At 45.3% G+C, this 11171-nt stretch overlaps 1 protein-coding gene across 2 annotated transcripts in view; it reads right to left on the bottom strand.

Annotated features, from left to right (window-relative positions):
- Positions 1-11171, bottom strand: part of MDGA2 (MAM domain containing glycosylphosphatidylinositol anchor 2) — a 1144403-nt gene that overhangs the window by 471374 nt on the left and 661858 nt on the right. The window contains exon 4 of one of the 2 annotated variants that reach the window (XM_073609471.1): positions 3036-3232. In XM_073609471.1, coding sequence (XP_073465572.1) covers positions 3036-3232 — 197 coding nt within the window. Of the gene's footprint in view, positions 1-3023; positions 3233-11171 lie in introns of both variants that reach the window. The other variant, XM_073609469.1, reaches the window with a different exon arrangement.

Here is an 11171-nt window from a genome sequence, read left to right on the forward strand (position 1 = left end):
CCGATAAAAGTGATCTTGCGGGCGAATCTGCTGCGGAGACCACTTTTATCTGAAAGCCAGTCGCTCACCGTTTTTTAAAATACCGGGGTTATGGCAGCTATCTGCATCAAAGTACCGTTGTACAATGAGGGCGATTTGCGCTAAGTGGTTAAAATATAGCGTGGGTGGATACAGTTCTTGTCCTAGGCTGCTATATCTCTGATGATGACAGTGGGAGCGCTCGACAGACAGTAAATTCTTTCATGTGTTGGGAGGAGAGCGTGGTAAAAAAGATCATCTCACTTAAAAGGACCTTTTGAAACCTTTAATGGTTAAGAGCAAAAAATACAGCCAACACATTTCGGGGCAAGCTTCCCCCTTTTTCCAAAAAAAGGAAGATTAAGGTCTGGTGTGACCCCTCTGACACCTCCATCCCTAATAGTGCACAAAAAAACAAGAAAATAGCCCTGGGACTTTAGATGAGGTGAGAGAGGTTTTTTCCAGGGCTTGAGCAGTTGATGCCACAAAATGTGTTAAGGCTTGATGATAACTAGCCTCTCCTGATGGTAATGAAGGCAGCCAACATTCTGTTTTTTTATAAACATTGCCTGAAATGCAAGCGCACACGTTAATGTGTATGTAAAAAAATACTAGGGGTTTAGGTTTGACTTTTGTCTGGTCCACCAAAGACCTAGATTAAAGCCGGGTACACATGGGCCCAAATGTCAGGAGACGGGCGGTTAAAAAAAAGGCCGACATTCGGCCCGTGTGTATGTTGGTTTGTCTGACATATGTATCTGTCAGACATGCAAGCTGGAAACACAGCATCCGACTGACTCCCTATGAGCGCTCTGAGCCAATAGCAGAGAACGCTGATTCTGGCCGGGGGGGGGGGTCATCCCCCTGTCAGAACACAACAACTCAGCGAGGGAGACCTCTGAACTAACCTCGCATGGTTAGTACAGTGGCTCCGACCGGAGCAGACAGGTTTTTTTCGTTCAACCCAAAAAAAAAAATAATAGTGTGTACCCGGCTTTACTCAACTCACAAATTAAATGTGGTCTTTTCTCAACAGCATCTACTACTCACACCTTTTTTCCTCCTCGCCCCTCCCTTTTTCTTCTGCTATCTCACTTCTTCCTTTGTCTTCTGGCTCTTCTACAATATCTATACTTCACTAATGAAGAAACAACCAGATGCTGTAGATCATGCAAAGTGTATGTCAGGGCAAAATAAAAAAAAATACAAAATTTCTTGATCCTCAAGAAATCAACTAAGCTTCTAACTTCCTGTTAGACTTTGCTGCACAGAAATCCCAACCAGCACTATCAGCCTTTCCTCTGTCTATTCCAGCTCTTCTCTGTCCCACACCAAATGCATATCTAAATGATTTCTTTCCCAGCAAAACAATGTTATGATGTCTTGACTCCCAAAAGCTGGTTCAACATTCTGCGTGTAGCTCTTGGGAGATGTAGTTCTGCAGGAGTGCCTATATCAATAGGAACTGTGTCCCCGCAAGCTCTCCCTGTAAGACCTTTACAAACCTGGTAACAAAATCACAAGGTAAATGAAAATGAATAATGTTGGGACCACCTGATATAGGTGCCAATAGGAAGGTTTGGGTGTAAATTTGGTTTATGCCTTGGCATACACTTTAATGCCTCGTACACACAATCGGACTTTCCGACAACAAAACCATGGATTTTTGTTCGAAGGATGTTGGCTCCAACTTTTCTTGCATACACACGGTCACACAAATGTTGGCCAACAATTACGAACGTGGGAACGTGGTTAAGTATGACGAGCCGAAAAAAAAGGAAGTTCAATAGCCAGTGCGGCTCCTTCTGCTTGATTCCGAGCATGCGTAAACTTTTGTGCGTCGGACTTGTGTACACACGATTGGAAATCCCGACAACAAAGTTTTGTTGGCGGAAAATTTGAGAACCTGCTAGCCAACATTTGTTGGCGGAAAGTCCGACAACAAATGTTCGATGGAGCGTACACACGGTCGGACTTTCAGCCAACAAGCTCACATCCAACATTTGTTGCCAGAAAATCCGATCGTGTGTACGGGGCATAAGCCTCAAAACAAATTACAAACAAAACATCCCAGTCTGTGAAGCAAACTCCCTTGCTAACATGCTTCATTTTAACATTAAAGTGAATATTTCTAAGTTGTATCACTACTTACATAAGAGTAGAGGATGATTTGTGAATCTACAATGATCTGGGTCTTCTCTACTTCACTGCATTAATAAAAATATTTCCATTTTAGATCAAGGAAGTTAAAAAGTGCACAATATACCAGACTGAAAGGGAATGGGTAAAGCCCATGTTCACTACCTTCATTAACATATTACGACATGCCCTACCAATATTAATGGATATGTATCACGCCGCGCAACATCATGACATAACATTTATAAATGGAAGTACCCAATGAAGGTTTTCGCCTTGAAACATTGTGCTGGGCCCCTGAATCGTATATGGCCTGCCCACTCCACCCATTCCCGACATCAGTGCATGTTTTTGACAGTTAGCCACTCTGGTAGCAAACAGTCTGCCCGTCTTTTGGTTTACACTGGTGGTACACCACTTTATGCTGTGGTCTCATGCTACTTTGCTAAACCTCATTGGCTGCAGTTCACTAAAAGGGATAATCGTAAAATCTGCAATAGTACAATTTACATGCTGAGCTCTGCCTAAAAGGTGGCAATCATAAACGACCCACCAATTTGCTTGCCATCTCTCCTCCAACTTCCAGTAGGGTTACCAACCATTCAATACGGGTGTTTTACCCACATAAATGCCTGTATTCTTGGCAGAGCCTCCTGGAAGTCTGACCTGGTTTCATTCTTATGTAGTTTACACATTTTGTTCCCAGGCCAGACAATGAACATTTGTGGATGTGTGTCAGACTCACACCCATGCATTCTTATTGATGCCCCCGACTCAGAACATGTGAGTGGAGCCCACTTTTAAGGACAAACAAGTACAAAAAAAGACATTTAACAAAAGAAGTATAAAATAGAGACGATTGATACCTTATTTCCTACCTGGGTGAAGAAAGGTTCATATATCTCCACTCCTTTGTCCGAGCCCTGCAGCAAGATCTCTTCGCCTCGTTTCCAGCTGTATCGGACAGGGGGATTGGAGTTAGCAATGCATCGTAAGAAAACTGTCCGCTCATAATAAAATTGTTCTTTTGCTTCTCCTATACTTTGATGGACAGTCACAATGGGATCATCCAAATCTGGAAAAGAAATAAAACAAGTTGTAACCGAACAAAAAAAAAAAAAAAAATACGGAAATAAAAAGTTGCAATCAATTCATCCTTTAACTGTATGCATTCCCTTCTACAAGAACACTGTCCTTGTGATATACAGCAAGCAAACTCCTAGAGGAATGCTGCTAGGTTATAAATGTATATTCCAGAGAATCTTTTGCAGACTAGCAGAACTTAGGGAGCATTTGTGCGTATGTGCACAGAATTTTTAACAAACCACCTGGCTCTCTGAGGAATCTTTTGTAAAATTACAAGTGCAGATTTTTTTTCATCTCTGTTCACTCTTCTATGTTACCCAACGAAATATGCAATAGTTGTTGGAAAAGGCTTAAAAGAAAAGTTTATATTTGTTAGGAGGCAAAAACCCTCTGATATGGGTTATACCTGGAACGCATACACATTTTTATGGATTTACAGCAGAGGTAGTCAACCTTAAAGAGGTGGAGGTCTACCTGAACAACATGGGAGAAATCAAAGATCACCGGGCACAGTGTTGCCTCCTCACACCTGATTTAAAACTGTAATTGCCATACTATTGTGTCACAATCATGGGTTTAAATCAAGTGGTGAGGAGGCAACATATCTCTTCCTCACCACTTGTCAAACACACTCAGATCACTTTTTAGAGGAGCAGCGGTGCTTGCTGCACTTGTAAATGAGCCCTTAGTTGCATTTGGCAGGGGCACTCTTAGGGCTCGTTCACACGTAAAACCCTGCGGTTGAGTTGTGATTTTACTGCCCCAAACCCGACCCCCTTTAGCTGCTGAGGCAGCAGCCAAAGGTGTACACATACTGCAGTAGAAGTTAAGCCCCCTGTTGCTTTTGGTGCATGCTACCACCTGCCAATCACGATCCATTCAAGTAAATGGGGCCACTCCACATGGGACAGGACCCGGCACTCCAGTGGAGGCATCAGCAGTGGCGTCACTAGGGTTGGTGTCACCCGGTGCCAAAAAAATTGGTGTCACCCCCCTCCACCAACTACCTCAGTACAGACCCCCCTCCACTAACTACAGACCCCACTCCATCAATATAGCCCCCCTCCCTCAGTACAGACCCCCTTCCATCAATATAGACCCCCCCACTAAGTACAGACTCCCCTCCCTCAGTACAGACCCCCTCCATCAGTACAGACCCCCGCTCAGTGCAGACCCCCTTTCCTCAGTATAGACCCCCCACTAAGTACTGACCCCCTCCCTCAGTACAGACCTCCCATCAGTACAGAAACCCTCCCTCAGTACAGAGTCTGCAGACCCCCCTCCATCAGTATCAACCTCCCACCTCAGTGCAGACCGCCCCATCAGTACATACACCCCCCCCCAGTGCTGACCCCCATCAGTACAGAATCCCCCGTCAGTGCAGACTCCCCCATCAGTATAAAATCCCCCCCTCAGTGCAGAGCCCCCCATTAGTATAGAATCCCCCCTCAGTGCAGACCCCCCATTAGTATAGATTCCCCCCTCAGTGCAGAGCCCCCCATTTGTATAGAATCCCCCTCAGTGCAGATCCCCCATTAGTATAGACATCCCCCTCAGTGCAGAGCCCCCCATTAGTATAGACATCCCCCTCAGTGCAGAGCCCCCCATTAGTATAGAATCCCCCTCAGTGCAGAGCCCCCCATTAGTATAGAATCCCCCTCAGTGCAGAGCCCCCCATTAGTATAGAATCCCCCTCAGTGCAGAGCCCCCCATTAGTATAGAATCCCCATCAGTGCAGCGCCCCCCATTAGTATAGAATCCCCCTCAGTGCAGAGCCCCCCATTAGTATAGAATCCCCCTCAGTGCAGAGCCCCCCATTAGTATAGAATCCCCCTAAGTGCAGCGCCCCCCATTAGTATAGAATCCCCCTCAGTGCAGAGCCCCCATTAGTATAGAATCCCCCTCAGTGCAGAGCCCCCATTAGTATAGAATCCCCCTCAGTGCAGAGCCCCCCATTAGTATAGAATCCCCCTCAGTGCAGAGCCCCCCATTAGTATAGAATCCCCCTCAGTGCAGAGCCCCCCATTAGTATAGAATCCCCCTCAGTGCAGAGCCCCCATTAGTATAGAATCCCCCTCAGTGCAGAGCCCCCTATTTGTATAGAATCCCCCTCAGTGCAGAGCCCCCCATTAGTATAGAATCCCCCCAGTGCAGCGCCCCCCATTAGTATAGAATCCCCCTCAGTGCAGCGCCCCCCCCATTAGTATAGAATCCCCCTCAGTGCAGCGCCCCCAATTAGTATAGAATCCCCCCAGTGCAGAGCCCCCATTAGTATAGAATCCCCCAGTGCAGCGACCCCCATTAGTATAGAATCCCCCTCAGTGCAGCGCCCCCCATTAGTATAGAATCCCCCTCAGTGCAGCGCCCCCCATTAGTATAGAATCCCCCTAAGTGCAGCGCCCCCCATTAGTATAGAATCCCCCTCAGTGCAGAGCCCCCATTAGTATAGAATCCCCCTCAGTGCAGAGCCCCCATTAGTATAGAATCCCCCTCAGTGCAGAGCCCCCCATTAGTATAGAATCCCCCTCAGTGCAGAGCCCCCCATTAGTATAGAATCCCCCTCAGTGCAGAGCCCCCCATTAGTATAGAATCCCCCTCAGTGCAGAGCCCCCATTAGTATAGAATCCCCCTCAGTGCAGAGCCCCCTATTTGTATAGAATCCCCCTCAGTGCAGAGCCCCCCATTAGTATAGAATCCCCCCAGTGCAGCGCCCCCCATTAGTATAGAATCCCCCTCAGTGCAGCGCCCCCCCCATTAGTATAGAATCCCCCTCAGTGCAGCGCCCCCAATTAGTATAGAATCCCCCCAGTGCAGAGCCCCCATTAGTATAGAATCCCCCAGTGCAGCGACCCCCATTAGTATAGAATCCCCCTCAGTGCAGCGCCCCCCATTAGTATAGAATCCCCCTCAGTGCAGCGCCCCCCATTAGTATAGAATCCCCCTCAGTACAGCGCCCCCCATTAGTATAGAATCCCCCTGCACATGTCCACCCACATACTGTATGCATAAAGTTTACAGACCTCAGAACAGCGCGGACAGATGCACACAGCCGTGTGTGTCCCTCGGGCTCCTCCTCCTCCTGTGTGAAGTAAACAGAGAGGAGGGGGAGGCGGCTTCAGTCCGCTGTGCTGAGGGACACAGCACAAGCCGCAGCGGGCAGTGTAGCGGTGTGTGCCGCTACCTACGGGTGTCACCCCTCTGGCGGGTGTCACCCGGTGCGGCCCGCACCCCCCGCACCCACCTAACAATGCCACTGGGCATCAGCTTATGCAGCTCTCGCTCCCTACCACAGCTCCAGCTTTACAAGTAGTCCCTCTGCATTGCACTCTGTTTGATGCTCTGGGATGGCAAGTCAGCAAGCCCAGACCGCGATCTACCGGTCACCTGTCAGCAATCTACCGGTAGATCATGATCTACAGGTTGCTGATCCCCGATATACAGTATATATTTTCAATGCAGATCCTTCAGCTGTCATTATCCTTAGCAGTCTGTGCACAACTAAAAAAAAAATATACTTTATTTAAAGCAGTTGTACCTACAGGTAAGCCTATAATACCTGTAGGTAAAAACAATATTTCCTAAACCTGTACGGTTTAGGAGATATTCCCCTCGCAATGAGTCGCTGACTGCAGCGGCGTATGCGCACAGGGGATTTTCGGCTCAAAGCCCGGCAGATGCCGGACCTTGCCGGAAAGAAGTCTCCCACGCGCATGCGCGGGAGTGAAGACATCGCGGCTCCGGCCACTCACAGCGCCGGAGCCACGATACCCGGAAGATACGCCGAGGGGAAATGTCAGCTCCCTCGGCGTGGACTGGGTGAGATGCCGGCGCCTCGTTCTAAGGTAAGTATCTCATAATGAGCTAGTATGAGGTGCATACAAGCTCATTATGCCTTTTCCCTTACAGGTGTATGGAAATAAGGAGTTCTACATTGAGCTGTCTACTAAAGGCTTCCTCTAGCAGTTGCCAGGAGTTTCTCTAGCAGCAGCACAACCAGATAACCAATTCTAACATTTCTAAGTTCATAATGTGTTTAAATGTGAGCAGCACAAAGTTCAGCTAGCACACTATGGGGTTGATTTACTAAAGGCAAATAAACTGTGCACTTTGCAAAGTGCAGTTGCATACCTCCCAACCCTCTGATGGGAATGAGGGACACCTATTAGCAAAACGAAGAATTGTGCAAAAAAAAAAAATGGGTAAACCCACAAGTGTTTTTTATACCACTAATATTCCTTACCTTAATATTGGCTTTTGGAATTTACAAATGCAGAAATCTAGAAATTGGAGGAAAGGTTTGGCACTGGGAAACACTTTTTGATAGAGGAGTAGTGCGTTTTATATACAACTATATAGATCAGACCAAGGGACAAATGAGGAGGAAAGAGGGACAGAGGGACTTTGTTCCAAATCAGGGACAGTTGAGAGCTATGCAGTTGCACTCGGCAAGGGCAATTGCTCCAAAGCTTAGTAAATGAGGAAAAGCTTCACTTTGCTCCAAGGCTTAGTTTAAGAATACCGAAGCACGTGCAAGGAAAAAAAAAAACACAGTATTTTTGCTTGCACATGATTGGATGTTGGACATCAGCAGAGCTTCTGCTCATTTACTAAGCTCTGGAGCAACTGCACTTTGCAACGTGCGCAGTCTATTTGCCTTTAGCAAATCAATCAAATGTGCTCATTTTTTTGCATCAAGTTAAATCTCTCTCAACCAACATTACTTATACTACTAGCATTAGTAAATAGATAGAAAGGTATATATAATTTCTTTTTTTAACTTTTTTTGTTTTATGCATTTCTTCAGTTGGTTTCTGGTTTCTGGCCTAGGCCAAAATGATGTCAGCTAAGCACACCCTCCTGCCTGCATGCCAAAGCAAAGGGCAAATGGATTCCAGGAAATAATAATAATCTTTATTTTATGCAGTGCCTTTAAAAGGTAACTTATCAAAGAAAACACAAGAAATACACAGGATAAAACAAAAGAAAAGGGGACAATTAAGTGAAAGCTTGTCTAAAGAAAAACGTTTTTAGATTTGATTTGAATCCAGAGAAGATGACTCTCTGATGTTCTTTTGGAAATGAATTCCAGAGTTTTGGAGCATAGTGTAGGTGAGTAGAGGGGACACACAGAAGACCAGAATTTGAGGAGTGGAGGTTACGAGAGGGGGAGGAAGTTGATAAAAGTTCAGAGAGCTAATGGGGGGCCAAGCCATGAAGAGCTTTAGGTGAGCAAGAGGATCTTAAAGTCTATGTGAAACTTGATAGGACTCCAGGACAGGGGTAATATGATCACTTGTACCAGACCTAGTCATGATTTTGGCTGCAGAATTTTGAACATACTGAAGTTGATTAATAGTGGATTTAGGTTCACCAACAAGTAGAGCACTGCAGTAGTTGAGTTGGGAGAACACAAATGTATGAATCGGCTTTTCATCTACAGTGTATGATAGCACAGGACGCAACCAAGTAATGTTTCTCAAGTGGAAAAAAAAGATGTTCTGACAACATTTTGTACATGTGGATCAAAGGTTAAGCTAGCATCAAATATCACCCCTAGATTTTTTAATTTAGACTGAAGCTCAAGTACAGCGCCATCTATAGATAAGTTATCAGGATTGGCCTTACACAAATGATGGGGGGTGCCAATACGCATGACTTCAGTCTTGTCACAGTATAATTGAAGGAAATCATGGGCCAGTTAGATAGGAGAGAAGCAGCCAAGGTAGAATCCAGTTTAGTGTGGAAGTACATCTGAGTGTCATCAACATAGAAGCGATAATTGAGCCCATGAGATCTATGCAGTTGGCCAATTGGAAACATGTAAATGCTAAAAACTAAGGGACCCAAGATTGAGCCCTGAGGAACACCGAACGTGACTGGACCAACTTCAGACTGGAATCCGCTAAGAGAAACAAACATATGACTTAATCCATTTCAGAGCCAATCCTGAGACTCTGAATATGATTTCAAGGTGAGAGAGTAAAAGATTGTGGTCTACAGCAGGGATATGCAATTAGTGGACCTCCAGCTGTTGCAAAACTACAAGTCCCATCATGCCTCTGCCTCTGGGTGCCATGCTTGTGGCTGTCATAGTCTTGCTATGCCTCATGGGACTTGTAGTTCTGCAACAGCTGGAGGTCCACTAATTGCATATCCCTGGTCTACTGTATCAAAGGCAGAACTAAGATGCAGTGAAATAAGAATAGTTAGAGAGCAGGAATCAGAAGCTAAAAGAAAGTCGTTAGTGACTTTGACCAAGCCAATTTCTGTGCTGTGCAGTTCCTGAAAACCAAATTGGAGGGGTTCAGATAGGTTATTTAGGGTCAGGAGGTTATGTAGCTGTGATATCACAACCAAGTAAATGCTACATGATTCATCTGCCTTTACTCAAGATGGTTGCAGCTAGAGATGCTAGGGGGGTGTTTTTCGTGATGATTTCTCAACAAACTAAAGTATGGAGATATGGATGGATATGAGAATTTGCTGTGAGTATTAAAAATGAATGAAATAGCATTTTGTGGTGCTCAGATACAGTTTAGTTCCACTTTAAGCACCTATCTGAGAACATGTGCATGTTTATCCAATATGCAGGTAGCAAAGCATATCTCCAATGTGCAGTATCCTGAAATACCAATTAACAATCTACTGTGTCCTGTCTAGCATTAGTAAAGCAAATCATTATTGGATGCCATAGGTTGCTGCACATTTACTGTTTGTTCACTGAGGCTGATGGTCTTAAAAAGGAACTCAAAACAAATTGCCATTGTTGGGTCTTCCATTTCCTATATAGGCAGATATCTCACAGAGTACTTATCCTCCATTAAACTTCACACCAGCAGCAGAGCCATAAATCCCCATTAGTGTGCTGCATGAGAAAAGGCCTTTGTGTTAGTTGGTTGAAAAACAGATCCCTCTTTGCCCTTATAGCCTCAGCAGTGCCATGGTTGGAGATCAAAATGGGGTGAATTTACTAAAGGCAAATAGACTGTACTCTTTGCAAAGTGCAGTTTCTCCATAGGTTAGTAAATGAGGTAAGGCTTCACTTTGCAAAGAGTACCCAATCACATGCAAGGAAAATAAAACAACTGCATTTTTGCTTGCACATGATTGGACGATGGAAGTCAGCAGAGGATCTGCTCACTTACTAAGCTCTGGAGCAACTGCTCTTGTAGAGTGTAACTGCACTTTGCAAAGTGCACAGTCTATTTGCCTTTAGTAAACCAACCCTGATGTCTTATCTTCAATTCCAGTTTCCAGCTGGAAGGTAAACCATAATAGGCAGCTTGGGGGCTTTACCTAATAGACAAATGGCCAGTAATGGAGTATCAGTAGATAATACGTTTCCTACACAGTAAAACCTTGGATTGCGAGTAACGCAATTTACAAGCGTTTCGCAATACGAGCTGTTTTTTTTAAAACCCTGACTCGATTTGCGAGCCTTGTCTCGCAAGACTAGCAGGATTCAAGCCTCTGGGGTGTGCAAAGACACTCGGAGCCAATCGGAGTTGCTCGGAGACGCTTGGAAACACTCCATTTCCGAGTGTCACCAAGTGTCTGAGTCATCTCCGAGTGACTCCAAGTGTTTCCGAGTGTCTCCGGTGCCCCCCTCCACCTCTGGCAACATGCAGTACTGCATACAATAGCAGTGACACTGGAACAAATTATTTGGGTTTCCATTGATTCCTATGGGGAAACTCGCTTTGATATACGAGTGCTTTGGATTACAAGCATGCTTCTGGAACAGATTATGCTCGTAATCCAAGGTACTACTGTAAATAGTATTTTTTACCCCTAAGATTTTTCCAACCACACTACTACAGCTTGAGAAGGAATGGAGGTCCCCAATAATTGACAGATATGTCTATACATAGCCTACTACAGTGTTTCTCAACCTTTTTTTTAGTCAAGGCACCCTTTAAAATTCTGCA

The sequence above is a fragment of the Aquarana catesbeiana genome, linkage group LG13 (assembly GCF_042186555.1).
Source record: "Aquarana catesbeiana isolate 2022-GZ linkage group LG13, ASM4218655v1, whole genome shotgun sequence".
Taxonomy (NCBI): Eukaryota; Metazoa; Chordata; class Amphibia; order Anura; family Ranidae; genus Aquarana; species Aquarana catesbeiana.